Below are 23,520 nucleotides of genomic sequence, written 5' to 3'. Positions count from 1 at the left end.
GTTCTAAACAGTGGATACGCAGTGAATACAAAGTGGATACGCAGTGGAGATAGAGTGGATACGCAGTGGAGATAGACTGGATACGCAGTGGAGATAGACTGGATACGCAGTGGATACAGAGTGGATACGCAGTGGATAAACAGTGGATACGCAGTTCTAAAAAGTGGATACGCAGTGGATACAAAGTGGATACGCAGTGGATATAGAGTGGATACGCAGTGGAGATAGACTGGATACGCAGTGGATACAGAGTGGATACGCAGTGGAGATGGAGTGGATACGCAGTGTACATAGAGTGGATACGCAGTGGATACACAGTGGATACGCAGTGGAGATAGGTTGTATACACATTGGATACAGAGTGGATACGCAGTCGATAAAGAGTGGATACGCAGTGGCGATAGAGTGGCTACGCAATGGACATAGAGTTGATACGCAGTGGAGACAGTGTGGTTCCGCAATGGAGACAGAGTGGATACGCAGTGGAGATAGAGTGGATACGCAGTGGATACAGAGTGGATACGAAGTGGATACAGAGTGGATACGCAGTCGATACAGAGTGGATACGCAGTGGATACAGAGTTGATACGCAGTGGATATAGAGTGGATACGCAGTGGAGATAGAGTGGATACGCAGTGGACATAGATGTGATACGCAGTGGAGACAGAGTGGTTCCGCAATGGAGACAGAGTGGATACGCAGTGGAGATAGTGTGGATACGCAGTGGATATAGAGTGGACACGCAGTGGACATAGAGTGGATACGCAGTGGAGACAGAATAGATACGCAGTGGAGACCGATTGGACACGCAGTGGATACAGAGTGGATACGCAGTGGATATAGAGTGGCTACTCAGTGGAGATAGAGAGCAGTGGAGATAGAGAGCATGCGCGGCCTTGGCGTGCGGTGGCACGATTTCTGAGCGGAGTCCACGTCCCCAAGCTTTTTTTCCCTTTTAGAGTTAATAATCACTAATCCTGGCAAACAAAGTATAGAAATGGTACCTTCCTAATGTCAGGAAAGAGTAAGAAAAATAAAAGAGGAGACCGTGGATCAACAGACGAGGAATTAATAGATTCAAAACGGGCCAATATGGACAATATGGCGGCGAATGTTGACGAAGACGAAGGTGCGCCGAAAGAAACAACAGAGATCTCAGAAGAACCGAGCCGCCGCGAACTCAGAGAAATGCTTGTTGACATTCAAATCACAGTAAACAACATCCTGCTCGAAAACAAGAAAATCAGTAGCGATGTTCTGGAACTCAAAGCTACGGTGCAGAAACAGCAGTCAGAATTGGCGACCCTAAAAGAAGCGCTGGCTAAAGCAACCAAGGAGCGAGCATCGACAAAAAAAGAGCTGGCCGCGGCAACAGAAAAGCTAGACGAGCAACAGGAGGAAATAGCCGAGTTATATGACCTACAGGACCGCTTGGAACAATATACACGAAAGAACTCTTTAGAGATACACGGAATTCCCGAGGTAGCGTACACTTCCACAGAAGAAGTGGTTTTGAAACTTGCAAATGCACTCGAGGTCCCGGTTGCTCCGCAAGACATCGAAATTTCACACAAGCTTACAACTAAGAGCGGCAAGGCAATCATCGCCAAATTTATTAGCCACAAAGTGAAAACAAATCTGTACCGCGCAAGAGTCAAGTTGAAAAACATCAAAGTGTCTGACCTCTTCCCTGGCTCCTCGTACGCGACAAGCGCCCGCTCAGAGAAGATATTTCTCAATGAAAACCTGACGAGTTACCGTCGCCAAATCGTCAATCGGGCAAACGAAAAACGTAGAGATGGTGAACTACTTAGTGTCTGGACTTTGGACGGAACAATATTCGTGAAAACCTCGCCTGAAGGTAGGCCAGTCAAAATTTCCGAAATTGAAGACCTTGATTACCTCTAATCTTCCAGGATCAGCAGCAACACAAAACTGAACTGTCACCTAATTGGGGACGTGGATGATCCAGTACGGATCGGAAGTAGGAACTTTAATTTGTGTAGGCTCTGTGTTAGCGCTTGATTGTTTATCTGTTCTGTGTAGTTTATTTTGTGTGTGTGTGTTTGTTTGTGCTATTTAATCTATTTTCTCCTTACTTATACCGATATGCAGGCCGATAATCCGTTTAAGTTTGAAGTCTTTTCCCTTAATGTTCGCGGAATAAGAGATCAGACCAAAAGAAGAAGTATTTTTACGTTTCTGAAGGACCAAAATGCAACTATTTATTTTTTGCAAGAGACATATTCCGAAACAAGTGATGAAAGTATTTGGAAAAAAGAATGGGGTGGCGAGCTATTCTTTTCACATGGCACAAAACATAGCAAGGGTGTGTGTATCCTAATTAATCCCACCGCGCAATTACAGGTTGATTATCAATACTCCGACAATTCAGGCAGGATAGTGTTGATTACAGCCTCTCTGAATGGTCAAAAAATCACACTTTGCAATATCTATGCACCTAACGATCAGGCCAACCAATTACAATTCATACAAGAGCTCAATAATTGCATTATTGACAAAACAGAACTTACATCACTAATTGTCGGAGGTGATTGGAACTGCACGTTGACAAAAAAAGATAAAATGGGAGGTGCGCCTTGGAAATCTACCATTTATAGTAAATTAATCTTGACAACTATGGAAATGTTCGACTTAGTAGACATCCAAAGAGTACGCCATCCAAAATTACGAAAATTCACATACGTGTCAAAAGCTTTGAATTTAAAATCCAGAATAGACTTTTTCTTAATAGCTAAGGACCTCACCGTAAGCATAAAGAAGTCCGAGATCTTACCAGCGATAGCACCTGATCACAACGCGATTTGCATCTCACTAGCTTTGTCAAATAAATGCCCCAGGGGCCCTGGATTTTGGAAATTCAATAACACCCTTTTAAAAGACCCTCAATACATTGACAAAATCCGCTATACTTACACGCGTGCCCGCAATTATTACAGCCATTTGACTGATAAGAGACTCTTTTGGCAAGATCCCAACATAACAGGTATCAAGATCTATGAAAATGAAATTAAGCTATCACAATTTGCTGATGATACCACTCTCTTTAATGCCGACTTGGCATCACTAGAAAGGGCACTAAAGATAACCAATGACTTTGGGAAAATAGCTGGTCTGTCCTTAAACGTGAAAAAAACAAAGGCAATTTGGTTAGGGAAATGGGCAAATAATAAAAACAAACCTCTAAACTTAAAATGGTTTCATAGCCCGGTGAAAATATTGGGAATCCACTTCTCATACGATGAAAAAAGAAACAACGAGCTTAACTTTATACAAATAATTCAAAAACTACAAACTAAACTTGATATGTGGAGTTCAAGAGACCTGACAATATTCGGAAGAGCTATGATATTAAAAACACTAGGATTATCACAACTCGTATATTCTGTTTCTAATCTTCTGGTTCCTCAGGGAATTGCAGACGCAGTGAAAACCAAATCGTTTAAATTTCTCTGGAGAAATAAAAAAGATAAGATAAAAAGATCTGGCCTCTACCAAGAACCTGATAGGGGTGGAATTCGTATGACAGATCTCCACATAATGTTCAAGGCCCTAAAATTAGCATGGATCCCCAGACTCTTGGCTTCGGACAATGGAAACTGGTGCACTATACCAAACCACTTTTTCAATAAAACGGGAGGACTGAAATTTCTCTTACGATGCAATTATGATGCGAGATTTTTCAACGACCTACCGACCTTTTATAAAAGAATTCTTGATAACTTTAATGAATTAAAAACTCTTTACAACTACCATCAAAATCAAGATATAGTATTGTTCAACAACAAAGAAATACTTGTTGGTGGAAAGCCAGTCTTTATCAATGAATGGTTTAAAAAGGGTATTATTTCAATTAAAGACCTACTTACTGAAAACGGCAAATTCCTCACATCCCAGGAATTTTCACTTAAATATTCATGCCAAACTAATTTTCTTCAGTACTATCAAGTGATAAGCGCCATCCCGAAGCACCTTCTGTCCATTGCCAAACAGACAGATGACTTCAATAAATCTTCTTTCATCAGTAACGACAACATCTTTCTCCTTGGCGAAGCCGTTCAGATAAATCTAGACAAGGCCAAGTCAAGAGACTTCTATAACCTGCTCAATGTAAAAACTCACAACGAGGATCACACGGGCCCTCTGCGCTGGAGTCAAAATCTATCTATAAATAGTGACACCTGGAGCAAAATTTTCAAGTCATTGAAAAGTATCTGCAAAGACACTAAGCTCAAAGAGTTTCAATTTAAATTCATCCATAGAATTATAGTAACTAACAAAGAATTATTCAGATTTGGTATCAGGCCTGACGACGAATGCCTTTATTGTGGTGATAAAGACTCCATCGAGCATACATTCATCGAATGTCCGTTCACAAAGACTTTTGTGCAAAGTGTTGTTCAGTGGTTTAACCAAACAAACCTATGTCAGATCTTTCCGACCACCGAGGAAGTCTTGTTTGGCTACTTCTCTAGCATATGGGATCCACGTACAAAAAAGAAATTTAACTACACCACCTTAGCTATGCGCCAATACATATATGCTAACAAAATCAATAGCAAAGCCATCTCCGTTCATGAGTTTATTAAGAAAATACTCGTTAAATATAAGCTTGAAAATATTTATTAATTAGAACCAATACAGGAAGAGACTAGCTCCTTCTCGAAACCTCGAAAATATTAAAACTGAAAACGTTAACCTTGAAAAATATTTATTAGATATCTACTAGTAGCAGAGTCTGCTAATATTCCAATTATAGACTAATTATAGACTGCATTGTATATTTCAAAAGACAATATTTCAAAAGACAATGTAATATATTGTAGTGTAAGTAAGGACTGTAAGAATTTTAGCACAATCAGTAAGAAGAGATTGTAATGTATGTTTCTAAATAAAATTTTAATTGCAAAAAAAAAAAAAAAAAATAGAGTGGATACGCAGTAAAGATAGAGTGGATACTAAAACTATTTTTTTTTTGTTTTTTTTTTGTTTTTTTTTTTTCGTATTCAATTTTCAATGTATATAGTGTTTTTATAATATTCTAGTGTAATTTTTAGGGAGGGCCACAGTTTTGTTAGCTTTGCTATTTAGTGTTACCCTCATTTTAAATAAAGTCTTTATTATTATTATACGCAGTGGATACAGACAGGATACGCAGTGGAGATAGGGTGGATACGCTGTGGAGACAGAGTGGATACGCAGTGGATACAGAGTGGATACGCAGTGGAGACAGAGTGGATACGCAGTGGATACAGAGTGGATACGGAGTAGAGATAGAGTGGATACGCAGTGGAGACAGAGTGGATACGCAGTGGAGACAGAGTGGATACGCAGTGGATACAGAGTGGAAACGCAGTGGAGATAGAGTGGATACGCAGTGGAGATAGAGTTGATACGCAGTGGAGATAGAGTGGATACGCAATGGACATAGAGTTGATACGCAGTGGAGATAGAGTGGATACGCACTGGAGATAGAGTGGATACGCAGTGGAGATAGAGTGGATACGCAGTGGAGATAGAGTTGATACGCAGTGGAGATAGAGGGGATACGCAGTGGAGACAGAGTGGATACGCAGTAGACATAGAGTGGATACGCAGTGAATACAGAGTGGATACTCAGTGGATACAGAGTGGATAGCAGTCGATATAGAGTGGATACGCAGTTGAGATAGAGTGGATACGCAGTGGACATAGAGTAGATACGCAGTGGAGACAGAGTGGTTCCGCAATGGAGACAGAGTGGATACGCAGTGGACATAGAGTGGATAGGCAGTGGATACAGTGTGGATACGCAGTGGAGATAGAGTCACGGTGGATACGCAGTGGAGACAGAGTGGATACGCAGTGGAGATAGTGTGGATACGCAGTGGATACAGAGTGGATACGCAGTGGAGACAGAGTGGATACGCAGTGGAGATAGAGTTGATACGCAGTGGAGATAGAGTGGATACGCAGTGGCCATAATGTGGATACGCAGTGGAGACAGAGTGGATACGCAGTAGACATAGAGTGGATACGCAGTGGACATAATGTGGATACGCAGTGGAGACAGAGTGGATACGCAGTGGAGATAGAGTTGATACGCAGTGGAGATAGAGTGGATACGCAGTGGACATAATGTGGATACGCAGTGGAGACAGAGTGGATACGCAGTAGACATAGAGTGGATACGCAGTGGATACAGAGTGGATACGCAGTGGAGACAGAGTGGATACGCAGTGGAGATAGAGTTGATACGCAGTGGAGATAGAGTGGATACGCAGTGGACATAATGTGGATACGCAGTGGAGACAGAGTGGATACGCAGTAGACATAGAGTGGATACGCAGTGGATAAAGAGTGGATACGCAGTGGAGACAGAGTGGATACGCAGTGGAGATAGAGTGGATACGCAGTGAAGATAAAGTGGATACGCAGTGGATACAGCGTGGATACGCAGCGGAGATAGAGTGGATACGCAGTGGACATAGAGTGGATACGCAGTAGATAAACAGTGGATACGCAGTTCATAAGCAGTGTATACGCAGTGGATACAAAGTGGATACGCAGTGGAAATAGAGTGGATACGCAGTAGACATAGAGTGGATACAGAGTGGACACGCAGTCGATATAGAGTGGATACGCAGTGGAGACAGAGTGGATACGCAGTAGACATAGAGTGGATACGCATTGGAGATAGAGTTGATACCGACTGGAGATAGAGTGGATACGCAGTGGATACAGAGTGGATACGCAGTGGAGATAGAGTGGACACGCAGTGGAGATAGAGTGGATACGCAGTGGAGATAGAGTGGATACGCAGTGGAGATAGAGTTGATACGCAGTGGAGATAAAGTGGATACGCAATGGAGATAGAGTTGATACGCAGTGGAGATAGAGTGGATACGCAGTGGATACAGAGTGGATACGCACTGGATACAGAGTGGATACGCAGTGGAGATAGAGTTGATACGCAGTGGAGATAGAGTGGATACGCAGTGGAGACAGAGTGGATACGCAGTGGACATAGAGTGGATACGCAGTGGATACAGAGTGGATACGCAGTCGATATAGAGTGGATACGCAGTGGAGATAGAGTGGATAGGCAGTGGAGACAGAGTGGATACGCAGTGGAGATAGAGTGGATACGCAGTGAAGATAAAGTGGATACGCAGTGGATACAGCGTGGACACGCAGCGGAGATAGAGTGGATACGCAGTGGACATAGAGTAGATACGCAGTGGATACAGAGTGGATACGCAGTCGATATAGAGTGGATACGCAGTGGAGATAGAGTGGATAGGCAGTGGAGACAGTGTGGATACGCAGTGGATACAGAGTGGATACGCAGTGGAGACAGAGTGGATACGCAGTGGAGATAGAGTTGATACGCAGTGGAGATAGAGTGGATACGCAGTGGACATAATGTGGATACGCAGTGGAGACAGAGTGGATACGCAGTAGACATAGAGTGGATACGCAGTGGATAAAGAGTGAATACGCAGTGGAGACAGAGTGGATACGCAGTGGAGATAGAGTTGATACGCAGTGGAGATAGAGTGGATACGCAGTGGACATAATGTGGATACGCAGTGGAGACAGAGTGGATACGCAGTAGACATAGAGTGGATACGCAGTGGATACAGAGTGGATACGCAGTGGAGACAGAGTGGATACGCAGTGGAGATAGAGTTGATACGCAGTGGAGATAGAGTGGATACGCAGTGGACATAATGTGGATACGCAGTGGAGACAGAGTGGATACGCAGTAGACATAGAGTGGATACGCAGTGGATAAAGAGTGGATACGCAGTGGAGACAGAGTGGATACGCAGTGGAGATAGAGTGGATACGCAGTGAAGATAAAGTGGATACGCAGTGGATACAGCGTGGATACGCAGCGGAGATAGAGTGGATACGCAGTGGACATAGAGTGGATACGCAGTAGATAAACAGTGGATACGCAGTTCATAAGCAGTGTATACGCAGTGGATACAAAGTGGATACGCAGTGGAAATAGAGTGGATACGCAGTAGACATAGAGTGGATACAGAGTGGACACGCAGTCGATATAGAGTGGATACGCAGTGGAGACAGAGTGGATACGCAGTAGACATAGAGTGGATACGCAGTGGATAGAGAGTGGATACGCAGTCGATATAGAGTGGATACACATTGGAGATAGAGTTGATACCGACTGGAGATAGAGTGGATACGCAGTGGATACAGAGTGGATACGCAGTGGAGATAGAGTGGACACGCAGTGGAGATAGAGTGGATACGCAGTGGAGATAGAGTGGATACGCAGTGGAGATAGAGTTGATACGCAGTGGAGATAAAGTGGATACGCAATGGAGATAGAGTTGATACGCAGTGGAGATAGAGTGGATACGCAGTGGATACAGAGTGGATACGCACTGGATACAGAGTGGATACGCAGTGGAGATAGAGTTGATACGCAGTGGAGATAGAGTGGATACGCAGTGGAGACAGAGTGGATACGCAGTGGACATAGAGTGGATACGCAGTGGATACAGAGTGGATACGCAGTCGATATAGAGTGGATACGCAGTGGAGATAGAGTGGATAGGCAGTGGAGACAGAGTGGATACGCAGTGGAGATAGAGTGGATACGCAGTGAAGATAAAGTGGATACACAGTGGATACAGCGTGGACACGCAGCGGAGATAGAGTGGATACGCAGTGGAGATAAAGTGGATACGCAGTGGATAAACAGTGGATACGCAGTTCATAAACAGTGGATACGCAGTGGAGATAGAGTTGATACGCAGTGGAGATAGAGTGGATACGCAGTGGAGATAGAGTGGATACGCAGTGGAGATAGAGTGGATACGCAGTGGATAAACAGTGGATACGCAGTGAAGATAGAGTTGATAGGCAGTGGCGATAGAGTTGATACGCAGTGGAGATAGAGTGGATACGCAGTGGATACAGAGTGGATACGCAGTGGAGATAGAGTGGTTACGCAGTGGAGACAGAGTGGATACGCAGTGGAGATAGAGTGGATACGCAGTGAAGATAAAGTGGATACGCAGTGGATACAGCGTGGATACGCAGCGGAGATAGAGTGGATACGCAGTGGAGATAGAGTGGATACGCAGTGGATAAACAGTGGATACGCAGTTCATAAACAGTGGATACGCAGTGGAGATAGAGTTGATACGCAGTGGATACAGAGTGGATTCGCAGTGGAGATAGAGTGGATACGCAGTGGAGACAGAGTGGATACGCAGTGGAGATAGAGTGGATACGCAGTGAAGATAAAGTGGATACGCAGTGGATACAGCGTGGATACGCAGCGGAGATAGAGTGGATACGCAGTGGTGATAGAGTGGATACGCAGTGGATAAACAGTGGATACGCAGTTCATAAACAGTGGATACGCAGTGGAGATAGAGTTGATACGCAGTGGAGATAGAGTGGATACGCAGTGGAGATAGAGTGGATACGCAGTGGAGATAGAGTGGATACGCAGTGGATACAGAGTGGATACGCAGTGGAGATAGAGTTGATACGCAGTGGAGATAGAGTTGATACGCAGTGGAGATAGAGAGGATACGCAGTGGATACAGAGTGGATACGCAGTGGAGACAGAGTGGATTCGCAGTGGAGATAGAGAGGATACGCAGTGGATACAGAGTGGATACGCAGTGAAGACAGAGTGGATACGCAGTGGACATAGCGTGGAGACGCAGTGGACATAGAGTGGATACGCAATGGAGACAGAGTGGATACGCAGTGGAGATAGAGTGGATACGCAGTGGACATAGAGTGGATTCGCAGTGGATACAGAGTGGATACGCAGTGGACATAGATGTGATACGCAGTGGATACAGAGTGGATACGCAGTGGATACAGAGTGGATACGCAGTGAAGACAGAGTGGATACGCAGTGGACATAGCGTGGATACGCAGTGGACATAGAGTGGATACGCAGTGGATACAGAGTGGATACGCAGTCGATATAGAGTGGATACGCAGTGGAGATAGAGTGGATAGGCAGTGGAGACAGAGTGGATACGCAGTGGAGATAGAGTGGATACGCAGTGAAGATAAAGTGGATACGCAGTGGATACAGCGTGGACACGCAGCGGAGATAGAGTGGATACGCAGTGGACATAGAGTAGATACGCAGTGGATACAGAGTGGATACGCAGTCGATATAGAGTGGATACGCAGTGGAGATAGAGTGGATAGGCAGTGGAGACAGTGTGGATACGCAGTGGATACAGAGTGGATACGCAGTGGAGACAGAGTGGATACGCAGTGGAGATAGAGTTGATACGCAGTGGAGATAGAGTGGATACGCAGTGGACATAATGTGGATACGCAGTGGAGACAGAGTGGATACGCAGTGGAGATAGAGTTGATACGCAGTGGAGATAGAGTGGATACGCAGTGGACATAATGTGGATACGCAGTGGAGACAGAGTGGATACGCAGTAGACATAGAGTGGATACGCAGTGGATACAGAGTGGATACGCAGTGGAGACAGAGTGGATACGCAGTGGAGATAGAGTTGATACGCAGTGGAGATAGAGTGGATACGCAGTGGACATAATGTGGATACGCAGTGGAGACAGAGTGGATACGCAGTAGACATAGAGTGGATACGCAGTGGATAAAGAGTGGATACGCAGTGGAGACAGAGTGGATACGCAGTGGAGATAGAGTGGATACGCAGTGAAGATAAAGTGGATACGCAGTGGATACAGCGTGGATACGCAGCGGAGATAGAGTGGATACGCAGTGGACATAGAGTGGATACGCAGTAGATAAACAGTGGATACGCAGTTCATAAGCAGTGTATACGCAGTGGATACAAAGTGGATACGCAGTGGAAATAGAGTGGATACGCAGTAGACATAGAGTGGATACAGAGTGGACACGCAGTCGATATAGAGTGGATACGCAGTGGAGACAGAGTGGATACGCAGTAGACATAGAGTGGATACGCAGTGGATAGAGAGTGGATACGCAGTCGATATAGAGTGGATACACATTGGAGATAGAGTTGATACCGACTGGAGATAGAGTGGATACGCAGTGGATACAGAGTGGATACGCAGTGGAGATAGAGTGGACACGCAGTGGAGATAGAGTGGATACGCAGTGGAGATAGAGTGGATACGCAGTGGAGATAGAGTTGATACGCAGTGGAGATAAAGTGGATACGCAATGGAGATAGAGTTGATACGCAGTGGAGATAGAGTGGATACGCAGTGGATACAGAGTGGATACGCACTGGATACAGAGTGGATACGCAGTGGAGATAGAGTTGATACGCAGTGGAGATAGAGTGGATACGCAGTGGAGACAGAGTGGATACGCAGTGGACATAGAGTGGATACGCAGTGGATACAGAGTGGATACGCAGTCGATATAGAGTGGATACGCAGTGGAGATAGAGTGGATAGGCAGTGGAGACAGAGTGGATACGCAGTGGAGATAGAGTGGATACGCAGTGAAGATAAAGTGGATACGCAGTGGATACAGCGTGGACACGCAGCGGAGATAGAGTGGATACGCAGTGGAGATAGAGTGGATACGCAGTGGATAAACAGTGGATACGCAGTTCATAAACAGTGGATACGCAGTGGAGATAGAGTTGATACGCAGTGGAGATAGAGTGGATACGCAGTGGAGATAGAGTGGATACGCAGTGGAGATAGAGTGGATACGCAGTGGATAAACAGTGGATACGCAGTGAAGATAGAGTTGATAGGCAGTGGCGATAGAGTTGATACGCAGTGGAGATAGAGTGGATACGCAGTGGATACAGAGTGGATACGCAGTGGAGATAGAGTGGTTACGCAGTGGAGACAGAGTGGATACGCAGTGGAGATAGAGTGGATACGCAGTGAAGATAAAGTGGATACGCAGTGGATACAGCGTGGATACGCAGCGGAGATAGAGTGGATACGCAGTGGAGATAGAGTGGATACGCAGTGGATAAACAGTGGATACGCAGTTCATAAACAGTGGATACGCAGTGGAGATAGAGTTGATACGCAGTGGATACAGAGTGGATTCGCAGTGGAGATAGAGTGGATACGCAGTGGAGACAGAGTGGATACGCAGTGGAGATAGAGTGGATACGCAGTGAAGATAAAGTGGATACGCAGTGGATACAGCGTGGATACGCAGCGGAGATAGAGTGGATACGCAGTGGTGATAGAGTGGATACGCAGTGGATAAACAGTGGATACGCAGTTCATAAACAGTGGATACGCAGTGGAGATAGAGTTGATACGCAGTGGAGATAGAGTGGATACGCAGTGGAGATAGAGTGGATACGCAGTGGAGATAGAGTGGATACGCAGTGGATACAGAGTGGATACGCAGTGGAGATAGAGTTGATACGCAGTGGAGATAGAGTTGATACGCAGTGGAGATAGAGAGGATACGCAGTGGATACAGAGTGGATACGCAGTGGAGACAGAGTGGATTCGCAGTGGAGATAGAGAGGATACGCAGTGGATACAGAGTGGATACGCAATGGAGACAGAGTGGATACGCAGTGGAGATAGAGTGGATACGCAGTGGACATAGAGTGGATTCGCAGTGGATACAGAGTGGATACGCAGTGGACATAGATGTGATACGCAGTGGATACAGAGTGGATACGCAGTGGATACAGAGTGGATACGCAGTGAAGACAGAGTGGATACGCAGTGGACATAGCGTGGATACGCAGTGGACATAGAGTGGATACGCAGTGGATACAGAGTGGATACGCAGTGGACATAGATGTGATACGCAGTGAATACAGAGTGGATACGCAGTGAAGACAGAGTGGATACGCAGTGGACATAGCGTGGATACGCAGTGGATACAGAGTGGATACGCAGTGGACACAGAGTGGATACGCAGTGGATACAAAGTGGATACGCAGTGGATACAGAGTGGATACGCAGTGGATACAGAGTGGATACGCAGTGGATACAGAGTGGATACGAAGTGAAGACAGAGTGGATACGCAGTGGACATAGCGTGGATACGCAGTGGACACAGAGTGGATACGCAGTCGATATAGAGTGGATACACAGTGGAGATAGAGTTGATACGCACTGGAGATAGAGTGGATACGCAGTGGAGATAAAGTTGATACGCAGTGGAGATAGAGTGGACACGCAGTGGAGCTAGCGTGGATACGCAGTGGAGATAGAGTGGATACGCAGTGGAGATAGAGTTGATACGCAGTGGAGATAAAGTGGATACGCAATGGAGATAGAGTTGATACGCAGTGGAGATAGAGTAGATACGCAGTGGATACAGAGTGGATACGCACTGGATACAGAGTGGATACGCAGTGGAGATAGAGTTGATACGCAGTGGAGATAGAGTTGATACGCAGTGGAGATAGAGTGGATACGCAGTGGAGACAGAGTGGATACGCAGTGGACATAGAGTGGATACGCAGTGGATACAGAGTGGATACGCAGTCGATATAGAGTGGATACCCAGTGGACATAGAGTGGATACGGAGTGGAGACAGAGTGGATACGCAGTAGACATAGAGTGGATACGCAGTGGATACGGAGTGGATACGCAGTTGATATAGAGTGGATACGCAGTGGAAATAGAGTGGTTACGCAGTGGAGACAGAGTGGATACGCAGTGGAGATAGAGTGGATACGCAGTGAAGATAAAGTGGATACGCAGTGGATACAGCGTGGATACGCAGCGGAGATAGAGTGGATACGCAGTGGAGATAGAGTGGATACGCAGTGGATAAACAGTGGATACGCAGTTCATAAACAGTGGATACGCAGTGGAGATAGAGTTGATACGCAGTGGAGATAGAGTGGATACGCAGTGGAGATAGAGTGGATACGCAGTGGGGATAGAGTGGATACGCAGTGGATACAGAGTGGATATGCAGTGGAGATAGAGTTGATACGCAGTGGAGATAGAGTTGATACGCAGTGGAGATAGAGTGGATACGCAGTGGATACAGAGTGGATACGCAGTGGAGATAGAGTGGAGACAGAGTGGATACGCAGTGGAGATAGAGTGGATACGCGGTGAAGATAAAGTGGATACGCAGTGGATACAGCGTGGATACGCAGCAGAGATAGAGTGGATACGCAGTGGAGATAGAGTGGATACGCAGTGAATAAACAGTGGATACGCAGTTCATAAACAGTGGATACGCAGTGGAGATAGACTTGATACGCAGTGGAGATAGAGTTAATACGCAGTGGAGATAGAGTGGATACGCAGTGGACATAGAGTGGATACGCAGTGGAGATAGAGTGGATACGCAGTCGATATAGAGTGGATACGCAGTGGACATAGAGTGGATACGCAGTGGAGACAGAGTTGATACGCAGTGGAGACAGAGTGGATTCGCAGTGGAGATAGAGAGGATACGCAGTGGAGACAGAGTGGATTCGCAGTGGAGATAGAGTGGATACGCAGTGAAGACAGAGTTGATACGCAGTGGAGATAGAGTGGATACGCAGTGGACATAGAGTGGATACGCAGTGGATACAGAGTGGATACGCAGTCGATATAGAGTGGATACGCAGTGGACATAGAGTGGATACGCAGTGGAGACAGAGTTGATACGCAGTGGAGATAGAGTGGATACGCAGTGGATAAACAGTGGATACGCAGTTCATAAACAGTGGATACGCAGTGGAGATAGAGTTGATGCGCAGTGGAGATAGAGTGGATACGCAGTGGAGATAGAGTGGATACGCAGTGGAGATAGAGTGGATACGCAGTGGATACAGAGTGGATACGCAGTGGAGATAGAGTTAATACGCAGTGGAGATAGAGTGGATACGCAGTGGACATAGAGTGGATACGCAGTGGACATAGAGTGGATTCGCAGTGGATACAGAGTGGATACGCAGTGGACATAGATGTGATACGCAGTGGATACAGAGTGGATACGCAGTAAAGACAGAGTGGATACGCAGTGGACATAGCGTGGATACGCAGTGGACATAGAGTGGATACGCAGTGGATACAGAGTGGATACGCAGTGGACATAGATGTGATACGCAGTGGAGACAGAGTGGATACGCAGTGGACATAGCGTGGATACGCAGTGGATACAGAGTGGATACAGAGTGGATACGCAGTGGACACAGAGTTGATACGTAGTGGATACAAAGTGGATACGCAGTGGATATAGAGTGGATACGCAGTGAATACAGAGTGGATACGCAGTGAAGACAGAGTGGATACGCAGTGGATACAGAGTGGATACGCAGTGGACATAGAGTGGATTCGCAGTGGATACAGAGTGGATACGCAGTGGACACAGAGTGGATACGCAATGGATACAAAGTGGATTCGCAGTGGATACAGAGTGGATACGCAGTGGACATAGCGTGGATACGCAGTGGACACAGAGTGGATACGCAGTGGACATAGAGTGGATACGCAGTGGATACAAAGTGGATACGCAGTGGATACAAAGTGGATACGCAGTGGACATAGAGTGGATACGCAGTGGACATAGAGTGGATACGCAGTGGACATAGAGTGGATACGCAGTGGATACAGAGTGGATACGCAGTGGACATAGCGTGGATACGCAGTGGACACAGAGTGGATACGCAGTGGAGACAGAGTGGATTCGCAGTGGAGATAGAGTGGATACGCAGTGGATACAGAGTGGATACGCACTGGATACAGAGTGGATACTTAGTGGAGACAGAGTGGATACGCAGTGAATATAGCGTGGATACGCAGTGGACACAGAGTGGATACGCAGTGGAGACAGAGTGGATACGCAGTGGAGACAGAGTGGATACGCAGTGGAGACAGAGTGGATACGCAGTGGAGACAGAGTGGATACGCAGTGGAGACAGAGTGGATACGCAGTGGAGACAGAGTGGATACGCAGTGGACATAGAGTGGATACGCAGTGGATACAGAGTGGATACGCAGTCGATATAGAGTGGATACGCAGTGGAGATAGAGTGGATACGCAGTGGATACAGAGTGGATACGCAGTGGATACAGAGTGGATACGCAGTGGAGATAGAGTGGATACGCAGTGGAGATAGTGTGGATACGCAGTTGAGATAGAGTGGATACGCAGTGGAGACAGTGTGGTTCCGCAATGGAGACAGAGTGGATACGCAGTGGAGATAGAGTGGATACGCAGTGGACATAGAGTGGATACGCAGTGGATACAGAGTGGATACGCAGTGGACATAGAGTTGATACGCAGTGGAGACAGTGTGGTTCCGCAATGGAGACAGAGTGGATACGCAGTGGAGACAGAGTGGATACGCAGTGGATACAGAGTAGATACGCAGTGGATACAGAGTGGATACGCAGTGGAGATAGAGTCACGGTGGATACGCAGTGGAGACAGAGTGAATACGCAGTGGAGACAGAGTGGATACGCAGTGGAGATAGAGTTGATACGCAGTGAAGATAGAGTGGATACGCAGTTAATACAGAGTGGATACGCAGTGGATACAGGGTGGATACAGAGTGGATACGCAGTGGATACAGAGTGGATACGCAGTGGAGATAGGGTGGAGACGCAGTGGAGTTAGAGTCACGGTGGATACGCAGTGGAGACAGAGTGGATACGCAGTGGAGACAGAGTGGATACGCAGTGGGGACAAAGTGGATACGCAGTGGATACAGAGTGGATACGCAGTGGAGATAGGGTGGATACGCAGTGGATATAGAGTGGATACGCAGTGGATATAGAGTGGATCCGCAGTGGAGATAGAGTGGATACGCAGTGGATACGCAGTGGACATAGAGTGGATGCGCAGTGGACACAGAGTGGATACGCAGTGGAGACAGAGTGGATACGCATTGGATACAGAGTGGATACGCAGTGGAGACAGAGTGGATACGCAGTGGATACAGAGTGGATACGCAGTGGAGACAGAGTGGATACGCAGTGGAAATAGAGCGGATACGCAGTGGATACAAAGTGGATACGCAGTGGATACAGAGTGGATACGCAATGGATACAGAGTGGATACGCAATAGATACAGAGTGGATACGCAGTGGTTACTGAGTGAATACGCAGTGCATACAGAGTGGATACGCAGTGGAGATAGAGTGGATACGCAGTGAATACAGAGTGTATAAAAAGTGGATACACAGTGGATACGCAGTAGATAAAGAGTAGATACGCAGTGGATAAACAGTGGATACGCAGTGGAGATAGGGTGGATACGCAGTGGATATAGAGTGGATACGCAGTGGATATAGAGTGGATCCGCAGTGGAGACAGAGTGGATACGCAGTGGATAAAGAGTGGATACACAGTGGATACGCAGTAGATAAAGAGTGGATACGCAGTGGATCCAAAGTAGATCCAAAGTGGATACAAAGTGGATACGCCCAGGATGCAGATGGATACGCAGTGGCTATGCAAATTGTTACGTAGATTATAGAACAAGGAATATTGATATGCCGGACCTCGTTATCGGGGTTTCTCTTTTTCCAATCCTCGTATTTGCGTATCCATCTCATTTAGAGGTAAGTGGACGGGTATTCTGCATATGAAGAATCGCAAAGACTTCAAAACGATCCCTCTTTTCCCGAAGAAAATGTTGGTTGGTGGACGATGGGATGGCGCTAGTTGATATTCGCAAGAAAGTCTGTCTCGTGCATCGAAGCCTGTGAGCACGCTTACCTTTCTGCATAGGAGGCTTCCAAGATACACACCCGGCACCACGAGTTTACACTCCACAAGGTCAATTTTGGGGCGCTGTGATTGAGCTAAATTTCATAGCTCTTTAATTTTTCCTGTTAGCTGTTCAGAAAACTCGATCATCTTCGCAACGAACTTCGATCATTCGACAACGTAGTGGTACTCGAGGGTCTAATAAGTACACGGGCCCTGCGGTCTTTTCGTTTGATCAGAATAAAGGTCACAATTATGGAATTCTCATTGGCTTAGGCAGGGGAACATGAAGTTCACGACGACTTCCGAAGGTGACCAAGAGCCTTCCGAGTATAGCCGAAGATGTCCCGAAAAATTCCGATTAATTTGTAGACCACCGAAGAACTTACTAAGATTTTTGAATGTTATCGGAACGTGACCCGAGGATGCAGTAAACTTACCGAACGGGAATTCCGGTAGGGAGATATGCCCTCTACGACCGACATCCGGGGTATGATAACCAACTGGTTGGACCATTAGATGAGGTTTGAGTCCTTCCTTGTCTAGCGCTTCTTTCATTACCCCGATGGTCTGTAAACACATGTCCGGGCCGAAGAGGCAGTTTACACCTACGATATCAGCCCCTGATAAAATAAAGAAAACTAGTGTCATATTAATTAATGAGCGTTTCTCCCCCGGGAAACCCCCCCCCCCCCCACCCAACCAACATCCCCCTCCCATAAATTGTTAGAGATTACGTAAAATTTAGTACTTGTCGAATAAGTAGATCTAAACAAGGTAGTAATACTTCTTTGCGTTGCACAACATCTATACTGTAACTTTTGAATTCCTTGGGTCAATGTAAGAAGGATTTTAGCCATTTATTTTTCAAAGTTATCATTTATCGCGACTTTTTGTCCGGTTTTCACTTCGAATAAGCTACACTGAAATACCTTCCATTACCTGCCCTTGCAAGTCGTACAGCGCATTCTCCTGGCGACACATTTGCGAGGTCTCCCTGTGGCCCAATGCACATTGTAACAGCTGTTGGTTTGCCTGTGGACTTCATCACTTCTACCACCCACTCAGCTTCCTCTACATTCGCAAAGAACTGAGGGGAGAGGGGACAGTATGTAAGGTTAAACACGACAAATTCTCACAGATGAGAGGGCAGAAATTTAATCTGGATTTACACAAATAATTAACAAAGAAAATAGAACTTTGTTTGAAAATGTTTTTTGTTTTTCATGAACCTCTCGATCCAACAAAGGTCTTGTTTTATTTTTCCTCCGTCAGAATGTCTTACATGTGATTGTGCTCAAAGATCTACGTTAGAGCTAGTTTACGGCTGAATTAAAGTTTTCAAGTGAATTTGAGTGGCCAAAGTAATTTGTTTTTGCTTTGTTTTTGCATTGCGCACCACTTCTTAATCAATCAGAAGTAGACTAAATCGTGACTCGCTCACACATGTTTTCCCGCGATAAGTGCTATTGCTATTTGCTTGAATTTTGATTGGTATTGGATTGTCTGTGATTCTGTGTCCTTTGTGATTGGCATTAGTGTAGTGTACTTTGGTTTCTCAATCGAACAAACTGTGTTAAGACTTCTCTCTATCGCTGAAAAAAAAACACACGTGATGCTTAATCTCTCTCTAGATGCACAGATAACATCAAAATGTAATATAAAGAGGAAAAGACGAGGCAACTTTAAGTATACTGATTGGAAGATTCTAAAGGTAACGTTTGCAGAAAAATAGAGCTCATTTAATTTCACATATGACAGAACTCTCCTCGAAAACCATACAAATATTTCGCGCCAAATATATCAAAAACAAACGAAATTGCTAAAATAATAAATCTATAAATTATTCTGTTATAGTGGATGACCTATAAACTGAAAATTGAAATGTGATTAGTACGCGCTTACCTCAGCAATGAGAATATCCACATTGTTCTGGATAAAAATCTCAATTTGTTCTCTAAACTTCTTCATCACAACTTTCTTTCCAGCACCTTTTGAGTACAGAGTACCGGTCTGACAGATGGAACCAGCTAAATACGCTCCTCCCTCCTGAGCCACGCCCTTTGCAAGGTCACACGCCGCCTGGTTTATTGTGTTGGGCTGAAAGATAGTTTGTCCAAAGATATACAGGTACTTATTGGATTTTCATTTAGTTTGATCTATAGAAGGTACAAATCTAAAGAACTAAAACTTCTACACCGTTTAACTAAAGATCTTAGGCCCGTTCCAAACGTCGTGCTGCTGCCGTGTCGAACTTAAATGAATTTGACCTGGCAGTTGCACGACGATAGCACAGCAATGGTTTCAAACGTCAAACGGAATACAGTCGCGCCAAATTTAAACTATATCAGAAACAACAAAAAGTCGCAGAATAATTTAAAATATATTTAAATACCGTAGAATTCCGGTTATAAGCCCTGGGCTTATACAACTTCGTAAGGGTTTTTTGGGTGGGCTTATAAGCGGAGGGGCTTATATTCGGGAGGGCTTATAAGCGGAAGGAAAAAAACGTTTCGAAACGAGCCTCGGGAGTGTTGATCGAAATACGTTTTTAAGTTAAAAACGCACAAAAAGCAACATTTAGCCCTGTTCAGTACTGTCATCCGGTAGAGGGGGGCTTATATCCGGGGGGGCTTATAACCGGATGTATTTTTTTGTTTTCAGGTTGATGGGCCTATAACCGGGGGGGCTTATAAGCGGGGGGGGCTTATAACCGGAATTTTACGGTAATTTATGAATTTAGTTCGGCACGACAAGAGAACGCCGTTTGAAATTAAGTCGCGCTACTGCCTTTATTGCCGAAAAAATTGAAAAAAATGAATTAGAGTAAAGTAAAGCCTGGTTTTCACTAGTGACGCAAGCACAAGCGCAAGAATAACAGCTCATATTTCACCGTAAAAACGGCTTTAACTCAAGCAAAAGCACAAGCGCATTGCAGTTTTATGCGTGTGCTTGTGCTTGCGGCAAGCACAAGAACAAGGATCAAAAATTGTCCTGTTTGCGTGATTTCGCTTATGCTTGCGCTTGCGCTTGCGTCGCTGTTGAAAACCAGGCTTAAAGGAAGACTGGAAACAGCCAGACCGGACTGAATGCCGGGAAAATGTAGACCGCGGCCAATTAATTAAATTTCTGAACTCGGTTGTTCCTAGTCCGTGTAAAAACGGCCATATGATGATACACAAATACTCACCACGTCGTCATCCAATGAGAATGTGAAAGCTTGAATAACATCAGCTCCTGCTCGCAGAAATTCCCGATGAAGCTGTCGAACTAGTAACAGAAAAAAGCAGGATGAATAAACTAACGCTTTTAGGTAAATTCAGGTAAAATAGAACTGCTCATAGATTTTCAACCAAACTTTGCCGGTTGGTTGTTTACCTTAAGTATATTCGTTTAGGAGCAGGAAGACCTTGTATTTACCACACAAATCCTTAAAAATTCATTTGCGAGTACTGGCAAAGTACACGTTTTCGGTGATAATGTATTATTCTGCCATAGAAATTGATCTGTATTCATTTTATAGAAAAAATTTGATCGCTACTCTCAAACTAAGAGAAAAAAATATGTCGCCGCATTCGTTTACGAGAAAACGATGATCTATCTCTCTCGCGAGCCAAGCCGCATAGAAATAAGCGGCCATTTTAATCTCGTACCCAGATGTCTACTTACCACGGTAGTACACATCTGGTAAAGTCAGTTCAGTTCGCCAATCTGATTGGTTGATGAACAGCTTCAGCATTTGCGCGCGGATGATGAAAAATTTGTTTCGCACGCGCGCACCGCACGTTAGCTAGTAAGAAAATATTTGGATTCAAAGACTTTTCTAAAAATGCGTTCGTGTTTTGAACGTCACTAATGCAAATAAGCTACAGATACAGTTTGAAGTTCAAGCTTGTCAGTACAAAATGTTTAAAAATGACGATATTCGTAGGTAAAAAGATGGGAGAAAAAACTTTGCAAATCTGACGCGGGTTGAGTGTTTTCTTCCCCAACTGTATCTCAAGATGACCTATTTATCACGGCCAAGTGAGTTTTTCATACTTAATTGCCGAACATGCGTAGTCGCGTCGTGTGTCAGATTTCTGACACATTTGACGCGAGCAAAATCCGACTTTACCAGATGTTCTCTTCGAGGGTTGAGACGATCTGGGTACGAGATTACGGCCATTTAGTTCATTATGTGCGCGTGCGAATTACGCATAAAATCACGCGCAGTAAGGATGCGCAATTGCGTCAGCTCGAGCGCGCTGATGATGCAAGTTTTTGGAATCCCCGCGTGCGGAGGAGCCACTTTAAGTTGGTTTTGTTTTTCTTAGAATCTCAACCCTCTCCTTATATAATCAACTAACCTGCCTCTGGATGTTCCACTGTACACTCAGGAGTCCACAGTCCCGCTTTCACATACCCTCGCTTTTCCAGAGCATGGACCATTCCTCCATCTCCAACTAAAACCTCGCCAGCATTCAGTCGCTCCAATATGCCACGCTAAAGAATGTTACAATTCGAGAACATCGTTAACAGTGAAAGTCTATGGCAAAAATTATGTTCTCCTTATCTATTTATAAAAGTGTAGTTATTCGTCAGAAATAGACTATAACGGGGAATCGGCCTGACTTTTAGATGATCCGGAAATCTCACTTGCTTGAAAATGGAACCCTCCCATCAGGAAACGAAATCTCCTGGACCGGGTTGTTCGAAAGCAGAAACACTAACTCAGGATTATACCTGATCGAGCGCTCGACTTCTCTTGTATAAAAGTGTTTTAATTGTTTTGTGGAGTTTGAGATTTGTCGACGTCAAAACTTGAGGACAGAAAATATAAACAAAAAACCTCACTGAAAGGTTCAGTAAAAAAAAAAATTGGAATTAAAATTCACACAAATCCCGGATAAGCTTCATCGTGATTTAAGCAACCCCATCTGGAGGTCTTGGAGTAAAATGTAATGAAATGAATGTAGCCTTTTCCAGGGTTTTGGTAAGTTCGAGAGTAGCGCGAATATTCTGGTAACTAACGTTCATCCTTTTTTACTCGCCTTTCTTCGCTCTGCTTCCCAATTAACGAACGCCTGGAGCAGACTATGATGAAACTAAAACATTCTTCAGAATTCTCGCATCTTTTCACGGGAAGTGAATGTCTATTTTTCTTCCGTTTTCCTGTTTTCCCGTTTGCTCAATTGATCACGACCCTTGCGAAATCATTTGCATTTGACGATGAGCTAACGGGTAACGCAACAACAGTCACGCAATGTTTATCAATGCTTAATATAAGTCTCCGTACATTTTTATCAACATTGATTTCGAATACAAAAATCTGTTCATTAGTTAATATTTCCTACTATTTATACGTAGGATTATGTAGCTGTTCAATTTTTTCTGCCGTGAAACAAATCATCGAGCTTTGATCAGAAGGAGCAGCAGAAATTACGAAATCTACTAGATATCGATATGTAAACGGCGGAGTGCCCCCACAAACTTACATTTCTTGTCAGAAATGTTACTATATTTTTCTGGCCATAAAAATCTTCAAAACCACCGAAACAAATGCCTGTAGCTCAGTATTTTCACCGTGGGCTCGATTATCCAATTTGTGGCTTCACACCTTGGTGTCACGCATCGATGAAGTTTAAAATATGCCGCGTAAAAATTTCTTATACCAATTGTTACGTTTCAATTAGTGTATTTTGCATAGCGCTACAATAGCCTGCACTTACCTTGTTAGCATTCGACATTGTGTAGGAGTCTTGACAGTCCAAAAGACTGAGGAGTAGATCTTGCTCCAAAGAACAGAAGAACAAACTATCCTGGCGGAGACTGGAGAGGATCGTAGGGGAGGGGTAGGTGGAGTCCTTCGCACCTTGCAGGTGTCCTTTGGG

At 44.9% G+C, this 23,520-nt stretch overlaps 1 protein-coding gene across 2 annotated transcripts in view; it reads right to left on the bottom strand.

Annotated features, from left to right (window-relative positions):
• LOC144631118 (S-methylmethionine--homocysteine S-methyltransferase BHMT2-like) overlaps window positions 1-23,482 on the bottom strand; it is a 39,315-nt gene extending 15,833 nt beyond the window's left edge. The window contains exons 1-6 of one of the 2 annotated variants that reach the window (XM_078489500.1): window positions 23,359-23,482; window positions 21,997-22,132; window positions 20,838-20,917; window positions 19,553-19,747; window positions 18,590-18,737; window positions 18,088-18,270 (exon numbers count right to left, since the gene is read on the bottom strand). In XM_078489500.1, coding sequence (XP_078345626.1) covers window positions 18,088-18,270; window positions 18,590-18,737; window positions 19,553-19,747; window positions 20,838-20,917; window positions 21,997-22,132; window positions 23,359-23,376 — 760 coding nt within the window. In that variant the 5' untranslated portion in view covers window positions 23,377-23,482. The remainder of the gene's footprint in view (window positions 1-18,087; window positions 18,271-18,589; window positions 18,738-19,552; window positions 19,748-20,837; window positions 20,918-21,996; window positions 22,133-23,358) is intronic. The other variant, XM_078489499.1, reaches the window with a different exon arrangement.
• Window positions 23,483-23,520: the final 38 nt, after the last annotated feature.

This window comes from Oculina patagonica, chromosome 11, assembly GCF_052425735.1.
Source record: "Oculina patagonica isolate OP01 chromosome 11, crgOcupat, whole genome shotgun sequence".
NCBI classification, from domain to species: Eukaryota; Metazoa; Cnidaria; class Anthozoa; order Scleractinia; family Oculinidae; genus Oculina; species Oculina patagonica.
Note: the sequence above shows the minus strand (reverse complement) of the source record. Positions and strands in the feature narration are given on the sequence as shown.